The sequence below is a fragment of the Micromys minutus genome (assembly GCF_963924665.1).
Source record: "Micromys minutus genome assembly, chromosome: 2".
In the NCBI taxonomy this organism is placed as follows: Eukaryota; Metazoa; Chordata; class Mammalia; order Rodentia; family Muridae; genus Micromys; species Micromys minutus.
Genome location: NC_137971.1, coordinates 83,964,670 through 83,982,711, shown reverse-complemented (window position 1 = coordinate 83,982,711; position 18,042 = coordinate 83,964,670). Strand labels below are relative to the sequence as shown.

Here is an 18,042-nt window from a genome sequence, read left to right as displayed (position 1 = left end):
AGTGAACGTGTGTGTGGAGGCCAAAGGTCAGCTTCAAGTGCCATTTGTCAGATACCAACCACCTTTTTTGGATACAGCGTCTCTCACTGGCCTGGAACTCACCAAGTGGGCTAGGCTGGCTAGCTAGTGAGCTTCAAGGAGCCACCTGTCCCTGCTTTCCAGGGCTGGGATTACAAATGCTCCTATGCCTAGGGTAACTGCTATTTTTTTAGTTTTTACATAGGTTGTGGGGATCAAATTCTGATCCTAATACAAATACTTTACTTGCTGAGCCATCTCCCCAGACCCAGAATGCCTTTAAAAAGGGGAAGCTGGAGAGATGGCTCAGTGGTCAAAGGCAGAGTACCTGGGTTCAGTTCTCAGCACAGATATGATGAGTCACAGCTGTCTGTCACTCAACTTCCTAGGCATCCTTCCACGGGCACAGACATACATGCAGACTAAACACTCATACACATAAAAATAAATTTTTCTTTACAAAGAGGACCAGCAGAATTAATATTTCCAGTGGTTACTTTAGACAGTCGTGTTGGGGCCTTTTTATCTGAGCATTATTTTCAGCCGCACCTCCAAAAAAACCAATTCCCACAATAGAGATTGCTTAGGCTGGCCCTGTGGTTACATAGTGGGGAGGGTGTGGTTGCTGCAGTGGCCGGTGCTGGGACACATGAGCTGGCTGGAAGACAAGCATGGTTTCGAAAATTAAAAGGTGTATTAGCCGGAACTGTGCTGGTGGTTCTGATACCCTCAGAGGGAGCTGGGGGAAGCTGCTGTTCTGAAGGAGCAAAATGAAAATCCTTCTGGACTTTTAGGTCAAAGGTCAAATTCCTTCTGCAGGTGGGAACCACTGCACCTCAGGGAAATACCAAGCTCCGGTTCTTCAGTGACCGTACCCATCAGAAGCGTTCCCGGAATCCCGATCCTCAGCTCCCCGCCCAGAGAGTAAGAATAAGAATTTTAAAAATCCCACACCGGTCTGATTCCACAAATTTTCCCATCTCTGATTTGAGTTTGCAATTTTCTCAGATAACAGATGGCCAGAGAAATGTGTAAGCCCAAATAAAAGGAAAGAACAGTCACACTGCTTCTTCACTCTCTGTGTTGTGTGTGTGTGTGTGTGTGTGTGTGTGTGTGTGTGTGTGTGTGTGTTGCCTTGGAAATTAACATTATGTAAATGAACCCTCTGGCTTGAAGGAGGAGCTCTTGAATGTTTTAGTTTGGACAGTGTGAAAGTTTCTCTCTCTCTCTCTCTCTCTCTCTCTCTCTCTCTCTCTCTCTCTCAAGCTTTTAATGTTTCCTTTTAAAGAGAAAGAAGAGCAAAAGCATTTGGTAAGAAACGTTTTACAAGTTGTTTCGCCCATGGCCGGCTTAGAACGAGGAGGAATACTGGCGTTGGCAGAGCCCGCAGAGGGGGCCCTTTCAACTGACAGGAAGGAAAAGATCCAGACCAGGGTTCAAGCCCCCTCTGCTTTGGTAATCCTTCTTTCCTCAAGGAGTTAAAAGTGTGGGGTTGGGCGTGATCAGCCAGATGGATTTTAACAGTACCATGGTTCTCATTGTTTAGATTATCCTGTTGCAAGTACCGTGTCTCATTTACCTTTTATGGAATAAAGTGTGGAAAATTGACCACAGATGTAAGTAACCAAGAACCATGGGGAAGCTGTTGTTAGCAGACCTCTCTCCTCCCCTCTCTCGCACACCCGATCCCGCAGATAAAAATGGAGAGGGAAATGTGAGGCAGGCGCAGAACTGGCTTCCCTTCTATCAGAACCCAGGCCCAGGCAGCTGGAGACTTGTGTGCAGGCTGCTGTCAGATTCTGATGTCTTACCAGTGGTTAAAGCAGGGTGCACAGGAGTGGTTTTCCCAGATGCGTGATGTGGGGCCAGCCATCCCGCAGCCTTGCTTTGTGCAACAAGAGTCAAGGGGTGTGGTGAGGGGCCTTGAGAGCTGGAGAATGTTGTACTGTCCTCGCTTGATTGCTGTCACAGCTGCAGGGTGGCACATTAACCAGGGATGGGTCCTGCCTGGTCCCCAGAACGTGTTTCTAAGAGTTACTAAGAGCTGAGGGCCTGGCATAGACCAGCACAGAACAGGACATGTTCAGACAGGCCCACACTTTCCTTTGCGGGGCTCTCCAGGATTACCAAAGCATAAATACCCTCTTAAAGCCTCTGGGGGAAAGTCATACAATAGGCTTTAGACAGCCTCTTGTTTTCTGTTCTTTCCTCCTCTGCCCTCCCTTGACCAGGACTTGCTGCGTTTTACTTCAGACCCACTCAGGTGACTGAGCCCTGCTTCTTCTGGTCTTTTGGAGGAACCAAGAGTCAAAATTACCCTTGAAAACAAAATGATGTCAAAAACAAGTGGACTGTATAGGCTTATCTTCTCTCTTTGTAGGGCCTACCATGAAATGGGGCCCTACTCTGGCCACATGTAGTTTCTGTCTTCTTTACCACCCCCAATACACACACACACACACACACACACACACACACACACACACACACACACACACACGTGCACACACAATAACTTCCTCCTGTCAGCCCCATACTCCTCCCTAACCGCTTCCTTCTCTTTGGAGTCCTGGCTCTGCTGCCAGGATCCTCCCCACCATGCTTAACCCACTCCTAGCATGCTTTATGAAAAAACCTGGGCCTTCCTTCTAACAGCTCATCGTTCCCAAGCTTCAGGCTTTTTCATATATCCACCCAGATCACTCTCCTCTGAAGCACCTCCTCCCCAGAAGCTGGGGTACTTGGTGTGCACCCACACCTGATTTTTAGGAGCTGAGGTGTTCTTGGCATTCTCAAAAACCATGGGATCTTAGTCTCCGTGGAAACCATTCACCCACCCTGGCTGCTGCTGAACCTGACTCCTCGTACCCATGTGTCTCCCTTGGATCCTCTGCCTTCTTTACCTCCCTGCCCGTGAGAGCCACTCAGCCCATGACTCCATTTCCTTGTCCTAAGTGGATCACATTAGGCCTGAATATCAGCCTTCCCTGATATCACCGTTCTCCATCTTTCTTCTTTATCTTTCATGAGCCTTCTTTGGACCCCAACTAATGACCCTCCGTTCTTCAGAGCCTTGGTGTCCTCCCAACCCAGCCCAGTTAACAGTTGGTTATTCCAGCCATACATCACCGGGGTGATGACAAGAGGGGGTGTCTCCGATTTCACCCACTCCACCTCCAATGTCTTTTCTGCCAGCCTGCTTCAGGTCAGCTGGGAACTGAGACTGCTAACCTGACTTCCCAGCCCTACCCCTGGACACGCATGCGTGCACACACGCACGCACTGGGCTTCCCAGTCAGCAATGTTTCCTTCCTTTAATCACCTGCCTTGAAAACTCATCCAGAAAGACACCTCCTTGCTTACATCCACTCTGAGATCTCACCTCCCAACTCTCAGATCTTTCTTCATCGTTCTGAGTTCTCTTCTGTTGCCCTTGTGATAAGGGTTACTTGGGTTCTCTTTTCTCCATCTGCTCCACTCACCCAGTGGCATTCTGTTTTCTGTTTCTTCACAATCATCACATCCCTGCAAGAAGTACAGCAGGCTGGCTGCTCCAAAGGCTGCACCTGAAAGCTGGCTTCTAACTCAGCACATGGGAATGGAACCTCCACAAGTGGCTGGTGAGGTTGGCAGTGATGGTCTGTGGTCTATTGGGAGTCTTTGGGGGAAAAGTGTTCCTCTGGTGGGGATGGCAAGGGTGGGTGTCTGAGTCTCTAGAGTTTAGAGCAGGGTTTGGCTGGCCATGGTGACCCTCCATATTCTTATCTGCCAGGAAGATGGGCTCTATCCTGGAAGATTGAGCCATCCACAAGCTGGTTGGGCCATGGAAATTCTGCGGCGTTTGGAATTATTCTTGGTACCTCAAGCCTACTCTCCTCCCACCATGGTGTGTCCTTGGGGAACTGGTTTCTCCCAGCTGTATCTCTGTTATTATTTGTGAAATGGCATCATCCCTTCCTGAGGATGAGAGATAATGTACCAGTGGGAAAACAGAGACGTAGTTTAGTAGGCGATCAGGCTGGTATGGTGACATTGTTCCGCCCTAAACAATAAGCTTGACGTCACCTGCCAACTCACTGACGATTACTTATAGCCTCTTTCCTGCACATTTGCAAGAGAATGACAGTTGGGAAGGTTCCTGGAGCTGGCCCCAGATCTCAGGCCCCTGGAACCCCACACGGCCCCTTTCGAGGCTCTCCATTAATGGTCTTGCACCGAGGTGTCTCGGATATCAGGCAGTAAGAGTTGTAGAGATGAGAAGGCCAGTGGGGCTCGGGTAGATGGGATGTGGCCTGGAAAGACTGCTGGGCATAAAAACGGCATATGGTATAAAGTATGTAACAAGTCATACAGGCCTTTGTGGACAGTAGTTAAGGAAAATCAATACCAGAGACACCAGGGAGCCATTGAGTATTTTTTAATGAGAACATGATGGAACAGGATTGGGAAAAAATTGAAAAGGTATTTTGGAGGACTAAGGATGTAGCTCAATCAGCAGAGGTTTTGCCTAGCATACACAAAGCCCTGGGTTCAATCCCAGCACCACATAAAGCCAGATGAGGTGCTGCATGCCTGTAACCCCAGCAACATCAGGGTGAAGGCAGGACAGTCAGTTCGTTGTTATCCCCATCTACACATGACTATGTGAGACTCTGTCTACAAATAAACAAATGACAGATGGACGTTTTGATTGCAGGATGGAGAGGAGGAAGATTCTCAGCAGGCAGCTGCGTGAATAGGACCCTGATCTGAAGCAATGCAGGGTTAGATTGGGCAGGAGAGAAGGGGCCAAAGGGAAAAGTTATTGAATATATCAGTAACAAATTCAAGGTGAAAGCAAAAAAATGACTTAAAAGGGACTCCAGAGTTTATGTTGGAGCTCTTGGTAGACAGAATGTAGACAGTATGAGAATTCCCATCCCACTGCGGTGGCCCTTGGTAGCTGAGGCTTGCTGTGTTCACATTGTTGCAATCCCAGAAGAGACCTTTGTAACAGTTGCTGAAGCGGCAGAGTGTGTGGTCTGTGCCCTTGCTTTCTGCATACTTCCTTTTGGTACTCTTCTCCCTTGTGGGCAGAAGGCAGTCTCTCCTGGGCAGCCAGATTAGTCCCAATCAACCTTGATGACCAATGGGGTGACTTGTCAGAGCGCCCTCACATCCTTGGTCTCCACGCGGTCTCTTGTTGTTTGCCACTGTGTACTCCAAGCTGGTTGACCTGGGGCTGGCAGGGATTCTTCCGTGTCCAGCCTCTGTCCTGCTGCTGGAATACTGGGGTATAGGTGTGCACTGCTGTATCTGGTTTTATGTGGGTTCTAGAGATGGAACTTTGTACCCCAAGCATGGTACCCACTGAGCCATCTCCCTGGCCCTAACTTATTTGACTTTTACAAAGTACTAGTCAGTAATGATTTGGAAATAAGAAAAAGAAGATATGCTGAGTCTTTTCTTTGGCTTGAGAAACAAAAGAAGAAGAAAGGCACAGGGTCTGTGAGAAAGGACAGGAAAGGAGTGGAATGCAGGACATGGTCTCCCTGCCTCTGCCAGACAACTTCCCACCCATCCTTCACAGCCCATTTCTGGGTCTCCCTTTTCCAGAAGCATCTCTGCCCTCCTTCACCTGCACCCTTCTAACTTTTAACTGAGGTCCATCCACCTCCCCTGAACTGTAAGAGCAGCCACTGTCAGCATCATCAAGGTACAGGAACAGGCCATCTTGGCCACGCCCACTCGATAGGAGCAGTGTGAGAAGAGCCCACAGCCAGTGCTTCTCTGTTTCCACTGCATGCTGTTGGGACACAGGACAGGCTTGTGCTCTGCGAACCGAACTAAGGAGAACTGAGGAGCAGGCTTGGAGCCGTTCAGAGATGATGACATGTGGGGTGAAGATAGGCCGTGCTTGGCATCCAAGTCTCCTTCCAGACCAGAAGGAGGAGGCTTTCTTCTGCTGTGAGTTAGACAGTGGGTGTGGGGTGAGGTTCCTGACAGCTGGAGTGGCTGAGCAGTTAGAGTGGTGAGCTTGCTGGGAAGGCAAGAGATGTGGCACCCTGGGCTCTGCTTCCATCAGCATTCATTCAGCACACATACTTCAGACCTTATCATAACTCATGAACTTAGCCAGCATTCGGCACGTATCTGCCGAAGTCCTGCTCTTTCTCCAGCTCCAGGTGAGAGACGTCATCCTTAGCCTTCACCTGAAACCTTCCCAGCAGAGCCGTTACCACCCACCTCTCACAGATGAGCTCACGGAGGTTGAGTCATTTGCCCAAAATTAAGGCAGCTTGGTCAGCGGCAGAATTAGGTCTCAAAACCTTTCTTCGTCTTCTCACTGTGGACAACACCCACAGGTACTGCTCCGTAAATGTGTTGGGTTATTCTAGAGAAAGTAGGATAGGAAAGGAAGGAAAGAAGAAAGAGGCAGTCTGGGCTAGGGGTTGGCCCAGCCAGTTCTGAAGAGGAAGGGAGTAGGGGTGGTGGAATCTGGGATGGTACGTCTCCTGGGTCCTCATGGGCCAGGAAAGAGAAGGTGGATAAATGAGACTGGATACAGAACTGGGCGTGGTGCTGCAAGCTTTAATCCCAGCACACGGGAGGCAGAGGCAGGTGGATCTCTGTGATCTCAAGGCCAGCCTGCTCTACGGAGTGAGTTCCAGGCCAGCCAGGGCTACATGGTGAGGCCCTGTCTCTAAAAAACAATAGTAATGAGTCTAGGATGGAAAGTAGTTGGTGGACAGGGGCTGTGGCAGGGGGTACTGCATGCCTTTTGATCCAACGGGCACGTGTAAATGGTCACTCAGTTAGAGTCCCTTTGGGCCCAGTCCCTGGGTTGCGTAGAAGGTCTAACTCTCAGGATTCCTCCTATGCTGCCCTTATGGCTGGGGAACCTCAGCTTCCATTTTGCAAATGAGCGGGGCCTTATTGCATTAGCCATGGTTAGCCTTTGCCGGGATGGAAGTGGATATTTAGACTGACCGTTCCACTCTCGGCTGGTACCAAGAGGTCCAGAAGCCTTGCTACATGAGTAGGTCTGGGGAACTGTGCTTCTGTCTGACCTTCTGACACTGCACCATGGTGTTGTACTGACAGTGTTCAGGCTTAAGAGCTGTGCAATTGTGTTTAAAACACATACATACACACACACACACACACACACACACACACACAGAAACCCTCAGAACATTTAAAATAAATTTATGATTTTGTGGTGGACATATTCACAGTCATTCTGGGATACATTGATGTCCATGGGTCACAGGTTAGATACCTAGGAGATTTTATTTGACTCTGACTGAAAACCAGCCAGTCGAATCCCAAAGATTCATGTTAGTCCCTCCTTTTCTTTGAATAGCATATCCTCTGTTTATTGTTTGATAAGCTCATTCAAGTAAGCGGTGAGTCTTGATCATATCCACCCAGAACTCTCTTTTTCTACCTTCCTCCCCCTTTCTAGTATCCCCAACAAGTCTCCTGCTAACTTCATGTCTTTTCCCCATTTTCTTCTTTTTTGTCACTCACTACTGAGTCCAGGGAGGCTTGTTGGCTTGCTGACTCACCGATCATGATGACTTGATCTCGTGCGGGTAGCTATAGCTGCTGTGAGTTCCCGAGAACAACATCCATGTCATGTCCAATAGACAACCCTCCACCTCACCCCCCCATCCTCTGGCACTTACGTTCCTTCCTTCCTCTCTTCCCTCATGTTCTCTGAACCTGTGGAGAGGGTTGACATAGACTTTTGTTAGGACTGAACACTCAGTAATCACTGATTCTGACCATTTTAACCAGTTATGAACCTCTGCATTAACTACTGACCACTGGAGAAAGAAACTTCTCTACCCAAGGTCTGAGAGCAGCACTACTCTCGGAGTCTAAGCATACTTATTTATTTATTTAATGCAAATATACTGTAGGTGTCAACAGGCATATCAGAAGAGGGCATCAGATCTCATTACAGATGGTTGTGAGCCACCATGTGGTTGCCGGGATTTGAACTCAGGACCTCTGGAAGAGCAGTCAGTGCGCTTAACCTCTGAGCCATCTCTCCAGCCCCAGCATCCATATTTAGAAGGCTGACAATATGTCAATCTCTTGCTATCAACTCTTTCAACAGTTTTCCATGCTCAGCCCAGCAGCCGCTGGTCATTTGTTTTGGTCCCACACATGTCACCTCTGTCTCTCTTGTTTTCTGTGCTCCAGATGCTGGCCCCTTTCCTTACACTTGCAAAGTATGTTTCTTCCCTGAAGCCTTTGCATCTTCTCCTCCTGCTGCTGAATGTTCCTTCAGGGAAGGATGTATTAGTAGATCTAGATTCATCTCTTCTCAAATCTCTATTCAAATCTTTCTCCCATGGATCCACCTCCTCAGTCTCCATAAGCCTGTAATCACCATTGACAACAGCATTTCCGGTTGCCTTTAGCCCTTCTTCCTGTCTGACCGGTCCCTGCTGGTACCACAGTGTGGGTTTTTTTTTTTTTTTTTTTTTTTTTCATTGTGCCTCTCCTCCACTCAAGTGTAAGCTTTTTATAAGAAAGCTTTTCCTGTCTGTGGTTTTGCCTAGACCAGCATCTCGAACAGTTGTCAGCATTTGATACACTGCCTCTGTGGTTCAATTAATATTTGGTGGGCAAATGAATCCCAGTAGCCAGCTTCTCTCTCAATAACCTGAAAAAAGACACAGTGATCTTTTTTGACAAATGCGAGGGGCTGGCCCCGTGGGGTAGCCAGCAGCCATGTGTGGTCACTTGGAACTATAGGAAGCTGGCCACACTTAAGGGAGATGCCAATCAGATCTCCTGAGAGAACAGAATTTTATTTCCTGGGGTTCTCTCTTCCAGACCTTGAGGCCCCTGACCATGAACTTGTCTCAGTGTCTGTTAATAGCATTGCTCATCTGATGCTCATCTTGTGCAGGAGAGCTGAGCTCCGCTTTCTGCTTTGGGTTTCATGGATGTCTGGGGAGGAGCCTTTTGCTTGGCTTGTTGGAGGTGTTGGCTCAGCTCAGTTCCTATGTGTTTGCTGGTGTTGGCCAGGGACTTGCCTCACCTTTTAGAGGTCACCCATCCTCTAAGCATCAGAAACAGAGTTTGCTGCTCTGCACGGAGTCTCCAGCTTCCCCTGCCGCCTGCAGGGGCAAACTGCTCCAAAAGGCTCTTGTGATTAGGTGGGCTTACCTAGATAATCTCCTTTGAGTAACTCAAAATCAAAACTAATTACATCTGTGAAATCTCCTTTCCCAGTAACCTACCACCGGCAGGCCACAGGAGCCCAGTCTGGTCACAGCCCTGGGATTAGGGCAGGAAATCATAAGGGACCATTTTCGGATTCTGCCTACCACAAGTATTTTTTTTTAATCTGCTTTAATTACTGGGCTTGGGGAAGGGGGTTCTGTTGCTTCTGACCAAATAGTAATGAGTATAAGCCCCAGAGGCCTCCACTTTGGAGGGAGGTGGATTATAAACGTTGCCTTTCTGACCTCTTCTGAAATGCCATTCTTTCGTTTCCGTCTACCAAAGAGTGTGGAGATGTGGACGATAAGACCATCTGCTGGACTTCAAGTGCCAAAAATAATGAGCATGCTCCTTGCCCCTGAGCTCTCTTGCAGAAAACTTAACAAGCAAACAAACTCCGTTTTTCTAGGCTGTGGATATAGTGGTATGGAGTATTTGCCTAGTATGCAAGAAGTCTGGTACTTTAGACCAAACAGTAATTCCAGCACTTAAAATGTGGAGGCAAAAGGTTCACAAGTTCAAGGCCATCCTCAGCTACCTAGAAAGTTTGAACCCATCCTGGACTACATAAAATCCTATCTTTAAAGAAAAAAAGTCCTTAAGGATCACCATCCAAAGGGAATCATGAGTGATCCTGAATCTTTCCCCATAATTTAATTAATGAGCCAAACCCGCACAGAAAACATTGGGGCATAAGCTGCTAGAGGATTCCAGGTACTGAACAAAAGGAGTGATGTTGGTTAGTCAGTGCCACAAAGCTGGAGAACTAGTCTGTGTGGGCGTATATTTATCCTGAGGGTATGATCAAGATATTCCACATAGAAAGGAATCGACTGGGTTAAAAATGTAAAAGAAAAAATGCAGGACAGAGTATGCTGTTTCCTGCAGACAGAGATCAGAGGAGTTTCAGAAGTGTTTCATGACTCAGAGAGAAGTCATCAACCAGATCTGCTGCGCAAGGCGGCAGGACACAGGAACAGCACTTCTGTGATTTTTGCCTCCCACTGCCTGCTGTCCGATCTTACTGTCCACATTGCTGTGGGAAGTTGAAGAGGCAGAATTGCTAAACAATTCACTGCCTAGCTTCAAAACACCGATGATCATAGCTGAGGGTCAAAAATAGCATGCGGGAAGTTAGAGAGGAGTGGAGAAACTCACCTTAGAAAGAAAGAGGCTGGTGGGTTGGAAGACTGTAAAATTGTCAAATCAGAGGAACTTGAAACTAGGGAGGCCTCCCTGCTGCCACCGCCTCCAACCCCTACTGCTGTGTCCCAGGTTTTAAAAGCAAGCCATCAGACTTGGCTGCAACGGCTTTTGCTGCTAAACCATCTCACCAGAGGTGCAGCCATAAGAGTCCAAGATAACTGAACTTCTGCTTCTTGGTCATTAGAGGGTTAAGAATATTAATGCATGCTTATATTTGACAAAGCATTTTACTAAAGCTCACTCAACCATACCCCAGGCATTTGGCCTTCAAAGATACAATCTCCTGACAGAAAAGGATACAAAGGTACTTGGACAGTTCAGACAGCAGTAGATGACAATAGGTGGGGGCTACGAGGAAAAGGCCGTCCAGAAGATGGCAATGACAGATTTCTGTGCCTGATGACATTCTGCCCATTGTGTGGCTTGGGGAACAGAAAGCAACAGGGATGGGGTAAAGCCAGGATAGGATGCAAGCTACAAAGACAGGATGGACCAATTTGTCCAGAATGCAGCATCTCTGCAGCCAGTAGGTTGAGCAGAGGATCCTGCTCTAGCAGAATTTTGAAGCAGGCTGTGGTCTGGAACTGGCTCTGTTTCCAGAAGGAACTAGATGACTTCTAACTACTGTGTACCCAGAGCCAGCTCGGTGATGGAGTCTGGGGAATGCTGCTCCGTTGTTGTACGTGTCTCTGAGGCAGCCTAGAGATGTTGGTACATCAGATTTTGGAGCTTGAGTAAAGTTTAATGAATGCTGGTTACAAAAGAATGAGCTTAAACATATTCCATCTTTTAGGTACCATCTGAAGGGGCCAGAGTGTGATGGTACCCAGTTCAAGGGATGGTGGTACGGGGAGGGCCTCCAACTCTCAAGACCTACGGCTTTTAGTTGCAATGCTCTTAGGAAAGAAACACCCCAGTGACCCCCCCCCCTTCCCTCCCAGATGTCTTCAGATACTTTTCCTTGATCCAACTCTGCTCAGGGTGGAAGGCATTGACATACTTCTGCGCAGAGAACAGGAACGGGAAGGCACAGATGGGTTGGTAGAACAGAAACAGGACTTCTTGTAATTTAACCATCCCTGGGTCCCATCTTAGCTGGCCCTGTTGACACCCTGACAGTCTTAGTAAGATTGGGATCTGACTGTGGGTAAGGCTGGACCTCAGGCTAAAAATCTCTGCTGCTTCATGTTGATGGGATCTGGGAAGAGCAGAGGCTGGCACTGTACCTTTAAAATAACAGCTTGTTTCTTACATATGGGGGCCACATGTCTGCAGTTTTCCAGTACGGTCTCAATTTCAAATATTCTGCCCCATTTTACCCATAAGAACATTGGCATTTGTCAGATCACATGTTCCAATTTTTTGACTCAGAAAATATGGTCACTGTATCCCCTAGACCACAACAAATGCCAGATGGCTTAAAGAGCTAATTTTTTTTAATGGCACACTTATCCCAATTGTTGAGGAAAGACAATTTTCTGACTATTGAAGCAATTGAAGAAATTATCAGTGACAAGTTTGATGGGTGCAATTATATTAAAAAAAAAAAAAAAAAAAAAAAAAAAAAAAAAAAAAAAAAACACCCTTTTGGTATATGAAGAAAATCAACAAGCAAAGGCAAGGAGAGGCAATAGCGGGGCACAGTGAGACATGACAGCCAGCCTTTCAGTAGCCACATATTTGGGGGAGAATCTTTTAAAAGTCTGAAAGAACACGATTTGGTCTTCATTTTGGGAGGTAGGAAGATGGCTCGGGCAATAAAATGCCTGCCACGAAGCCCGGGGACCTGAGTTTGGATCCCCAGCACCCACGTTCAAAGCTGGGTGTGGTGGTTTCATCTGTAATCCCCATGCTGGGGTGGAAAGGGATCAGGCGGGTGCCTGGGGCTGATCCACTGTTATTACCCTCCTCTCAGTGAGCCCTGGGTTTAGAGGGAGATCCTATCTCAGAAAATAAGGTGGAAAGCAATGGAAAAGACAGCCCATGATCTGTGCCTCCACACAGATGCACATGCACCCATACATACACATGCATGTCCTTACATGTACCTACATATCACACATGCGCGCACACACACACACTCATGCACGCACACACATTGGACAGATGTTCAAAGGCTGAGTGGGCAGTTCATACATGGAAACTGTAAACATGTCTTAGGAAGATAAATTTACAATTCACATTAAGAGTTGGGAGTCAACATTTCATACCTACTAGATAATCAAAGCTAAGCAAAAGCCACCAAATCTAACCTGGGCACAGTTTTGTGGAAACATGTCTACCTGGACTTTGAAGAGGACATTGTGAGATGTCTTCTAATTTTTCCTCTTACATAGCATTGTGCCAAGAAGCAAAGAGATCCTAAGATGTTCCTTTCTGACCCAACGATTCTACTTTTGGAAGTAGAGTCAAGAAAGTAGCACTTGAGACAGACAGGGAAGGTAGATAGATCAGCTGACTTAATTTTAGCTACAGTGACACAGCCCAAATGACCAACAGGTGCATGGCCGTTCGAGTAATAGGCCAGGGTTAGTCAATGTTTTGAATTATTAAATATCAAGTGAACTTACCTTATAAACATATGGGAAGATGTATTTTGACAAAAACACAACAAGAATATTGTTATTGGATGGTGACCACATGGCAGCTGGGCTGGTCCAGCTATAAGGTTCGGGTGAGAAGCTAAGCTTCGTCATTTTTCATTTCCTGTGATGAAGCGCCTATTGTTCTGGCCCACAGTTTCTTTATTGTTGGTCTTAGACACTCTAACCAGAGGCAGTGTTCCAAGTGGAGAAATATAAGAATACAATCAGGACCCATAGCTCTGAACGGTAGGTCTCAGAAGTGACTACTGCTTGCTTCTTTAGACAGATCCCTCTGGTGAGGACAGAGGTTTCCAGAATGGTGGTGTATGTGCGCCGTCTTTCCTAAATGTGAGCCACGGATGCTGAAGCGCCTTGCTATCAACAGTGATGAGGATCTTTCTGTGTCTCATGAGAGCCCTGTAACGGAACTGTTTACACTTGACTACTAAAGAGCTTCAGCTACGTGCAACATCGTATCCCCCCTGCTGTGGCGAAGGTCGATGTGATCCGGTAATGTAGAGCGCTGTGGCATTTCTAAAACCTCAAATACTAATCTGCTAAAAGCAAAAGCGGAGGTGGATGGTGACCATTTGTGATACAATTGTGAACTTTGAAAAACCTAACCTATGACCTTTTGGGGGAGTGTGAATTTTCTGAAGCAAGGTCACCTGTGTTCCAGGTTAGACCACTTTGAGGCTGAGGATGACCTTGAACTTCTGATCCTCCTGCCTCTACCTCCTGAATTCTGGGATGACAGGCGCCATGCCCAGTTTTTAAAGTGCTGATAATGAGCACCCACCATGTGGGTGTTGGAAAATAAACCCAGGTCCTCTGCAAGAGCCACCAGTGCTCTTAACCGCCGAGCCATCTCCATTTTCTTCCTTTTTAAAAGTGATTTTGGTGTTCATTTCTTTTCCGTGAGTGCCTGTGTGTGCACATGGATGCTCGTATGGATGTGTGCGCTGTGGAGAGCAGAGTGGGGACGCTGCTTCTCTTACTCTACCAAGCAAGTTCTCACCTAGAACTCAGGTTACCAAGCTTGGCAGCAAGTGCCTGTGCCCACCCACTCAAATGCTCACTGGGCAATCCTACCTCCTCCCCTCCCCTCTCCTCCTACCTCCTCCCCTCCCCTCCCCTCTCCTCCTACCTCCTCCCCTCCCCTCCTCTCTCCTCCTACCTCCTCCCCTCCCCTCTCCTCCTACCTCCTCCCCTCCCCTCCCCTCTCCTCCCCTCCCCTCCCCTCTCCTCCTACCTCCTCCCCTCCCCTCTCCTCCTACCTCCTCCCCTCCCCTCCCCTCTCCTTCCCTCTCCTCCCCTCTCCTCCTACCTCCTCCCCTCTCCTCCCCTCCCCTCCCCTCCCCTCCCCTCCCCTCCACCTCCCCTTTCTTCCTCTCCTCTCCTGCTCTTTCATCTAAATCAGTGTGAGCTGACATTTGGCCACACAGCTTTATCGGAATTGATGCAAGGGAGAACTCTGTGGAACAGGAAAAAAAAAAAAATAACAGAAAGGGTGCGTGTGTATTACAGCAACACTAATTTGAGCTATTCATGATGTTTCACTTGTTTTGAGATTTTTAAATCTCAATAAATAGATTTTTCTGTTTATCCGAAAGGTCGTACATTATCGATGGCCAAGAAGCACCAACCACTGAAGGGCCTCTCTTGTAAGTGACAGTGCCGACAGCTGCATGGGCTCGCTCGTTTTCACTCTTGTCCTTGTCCTCTCCGAGCCTGCTTCTCGGCCACATCAGTTGTTCTCTCTAGGGGCCGTTTATGGTCCCCTTGGCAGGGGACATTAGACAATGTCTAGGGACATTTTTGGCTTTTCTGTTTGGGAGAATGAGAGGATTGCATGGGGCAGAGAGACCAGGGATGCCATTAAATCCCTTGGTATGAAAGACAGTTCCCTGCAGCCAAGGATTGCCCAGTGCAAGGGTCAGCAGTGCCTGAACTGAGCTTGGAGCTACACTTCGAGTGTGTCAGGTGCTACCATGCCTTAACAGGAAGGCTACTTTCTGGATGTTTTGCAAACTAATAATCACCAGCATCAGCTGACATGCTAGGCCTGGTTCCAAGCCCTCACGCCTACATATTCACCCCTTATTAGAGGTCACTATTCCCTTATATTACTAAAAACCAAGAAGTGAGATAACTTGCCCTAGGCCACACAAAGCAGTATCAGGTGAGAATGTTCCTCATAGTGAGAAGGGGAAAAGAGAAGAATTTGCATTCACTTGTAAACTGTGTATATGTGTGTGTGCATGTTTGTGTATGTGACAATGTGGATGCCTGTGTGTGAATGTGTGTGGAGGCCAGGGGTCCATGTCAGGTGTCATCCTTAGTCTCTCTCCACTTTATTTTTTTACACTTTATATTATTATAATTACATGGATACGTGTGTGTGTGTGTGTGTGTGTGTGTGTGTGTGTGTGTGTGTGTGTGTAGGTGTGTAGTGTAGGTGTATACCAATGACTACAGGTGCCATCAGAGGTCAAATGCCTCAGATCCCTCTGGAACTGGATTTAGGGGGTTGTAAACCACCCTGATGTGGGTGCTGGGACCTAAGCTTGGGTTCTCTGTGAGAGGAGTATACACTATTCACCGCTGAGATATCTCTCCAGTCCCTCGCCCCTTATATTTTGAGACAGTCTCTCTCTGAGCCTGAAACGCACTGGTAAGTTTGGATATCTGGGCAGTGAGCTCTAAGGATCTGCCTGGCTTTAATTTCCTCTCACTGGGATTTCAAACGTGTGCCGCTGTGCCTAGCTTTCAGATGTGTATTTGGGATGAGAGGGGAGATTGGGAGCTGAATTCAGATCGTTATACTTAAGAGGCGGGCACTTCACCAACAATCATTCCTTCTGCCCTTTCATTTTTGTTTAATCAAGAGCTTTGGGCATGGTTGCTTCTTTTGTCTTTGCTGGGATCCTGTGGAACAGATACATTCTACTGTCCACTTAAGATGCACAGAAAATAAGACTCGGTGGAACTTGGCTTGTGTTTACAAACTGGTCTCCCTCTACTGTACTGTAATCCCAAGAGGGCAAAAATCTTACTTGCTTTCCTGTGCTGGTAGCAAACCCCCTGCTCAGTCTGACAACAATGTATTGGGCATTTCCACTCATCCTGTTAGTTGCTTGGCCAGTGTGTCATATTTTCTTTGCTTGGGTGTTTTCCTGTGGTTCCTTACATTCCGTGGGCCCCCAAAGCTGCCCATGAGAGAATTGTCCTGGCCACTCCCAATCTGGTTTGAACCCACTTTGATATTTGAATCTTCCTTTGGACTTTATTGAAACAAGTAAGAAGGCATCTGATCCTGAGTGGTTTAAAACACATGGTAAGCCCCTAGAGTTCCAGACAGTTCGAGTCTCTACAGCCTGCTCTCATAGGGAGGTGAACGTTCACGTCCCTGCTTAATGAAATTTGATGACACAGAAGACTCCATAGATCCCTCTTTTCCCTGTCTGCTATCTGGATATTTTCAGAACCTAGATAATTTTATCCTATTTACATCAAACACGTAGGTAATGCTAGACTTTGATATCTGTATTATTTCTGGGGAGGCCTAATAAGATTATGAATGACAGTAATTGACATTACATGCTTTAATTAAATTTCCTTTGCTGTGAATCAGAACCTTTTAGCTCAGTCCCACAGTGAGATCTCTAGGCTTGCCTTTTTCTATACACTAATAAGTTAAGCAGTAGGGATGATATAAACTCATTTTTGGAGATTCTCTATCCTGTAGATTAAATGGGATAATGTACCTAAGGGGCGCAGCTTGATGCTGGTCACATCATCTTTTAATTAAGGACCATTAGGTAAATTTGCATATATTGGGTCTGTTAGCCTCTGGCTAGTTGGAAGAATATTAGACTTCTTGTGATATTATGCTCACAGATTGGGCAGGTATGAAAAGTGTCCTTGGTCCTCTGACTGTGGATGGGACTGACACTAGAACCCACGACTTCCCTTTCTAGGGCTTCTAGAAGGTCAGTGGGGACTTGGAGTCCTCTTTTTCCAGAAGAGAGAAATTAGCACCAGAGGCAGCCCCAGGTCACGCCCATCTTATTCCACCCCAGTTCAACAAAACAAAATCCTTCCTCCACCATCTAGAACAACAGACCAGCCAGAGAAGAGAATCCTAGGTATCAGGTTCTTCAGACTTACCTTTCTTCCTTTCTATGGGTGGAGAAAATATCTAAACCTCGAAAGATACAGTCTCTGTAGCACCACCTTCCAGAACAGTCCATGACTTCGAGATCAGATGCTATAAAAAATAGAAAATGTCTCTAATGGGTTCGGGGCAGATGAGCTGTCTAGAGATTATTCTTACTCTCGTTAACAAGACCATTTTCATCAACTTGCTCCTAAGGCATGGAGACCTTTGTAGGGCCCCAGTGGACAGACCTTCGTGGTAGTCATCTCAGCTATGGGTGTGTTTATAAAGAAGACAAAGAAGAGATATGTCCCGGGTTTTTGCACCAAAGTTAGAAAAAAGATAAAGAGAGTATGTGTGGGGGGGATAGGTTCTATGGGGCTATGGTGAGGTGTGGGGGAAAGGGAAATGCCTCTGGCAGACCCATGTTGAAGCATCTCTTCCCCCTGAAGGACCAGCCATATGGTATAGAATAGAATAGAGTTTATTCAGGGTATAGGGAAGGGAGTTAAGATGGTAGTAGGGGCAGAGAGAGAAGAGGAGGAGTAGAGAAGTAGAGGCCGGCCATGAGCACATGGAGAGTATGGGGGAAGAGCAAAAGCAAGGGAGGAGCAAGAGAGAGAGGAGGAGAGGGCAAGCAGCCCCTTTTATAGTGCCAGGTAACTGGGGTGTAGCATACCTGGCTGTTGCCAGGTAGCTACGGGGTGGAGTATACCAGGCTGTTGCCAGGTAACTGGGGTGGAGTTTACAGAATCCTAACAGCCACAACCTGACCTTATGGTCCAAGCATCTTGGTACCAAGTCCTGAGTCCCCACAGGGATGCACCATCTGAGTGCAGGTGAGTTTTA

The 18,042-nt window shown here is 47.2% G+C and overlaps 1 protein-coding gene across 2 annotated transcripts in view; it reads left to right on the top strand.

The window, feature by feature from the left end:
* Positions 1–18,042, top strand: part of PARVA (parvin alpha) — a 149,327-nt gene that overhangs the window by 62,822 nt on the left and 68,463 nt on the right. Inside the window, exon 1 of one of the 2 annotated variants that reach the window (XM_080913256.1) lies at positions 3,556–3,638. The exons of the other annotated variant lie outside the window; for it this stretch is intronic. Coding sequence (XP_080769382.1) covers positions 3,611–3,638 — 28 coding nt within the window. The 5' untranslated portion in view covers positions 3,556–3,610. Of the gene's footprint in view, positions 1–3,555; positions 3,639–18,042 lie in introns of those variants that run through there. 2 annotated transcript variants of the gene reach the window in all.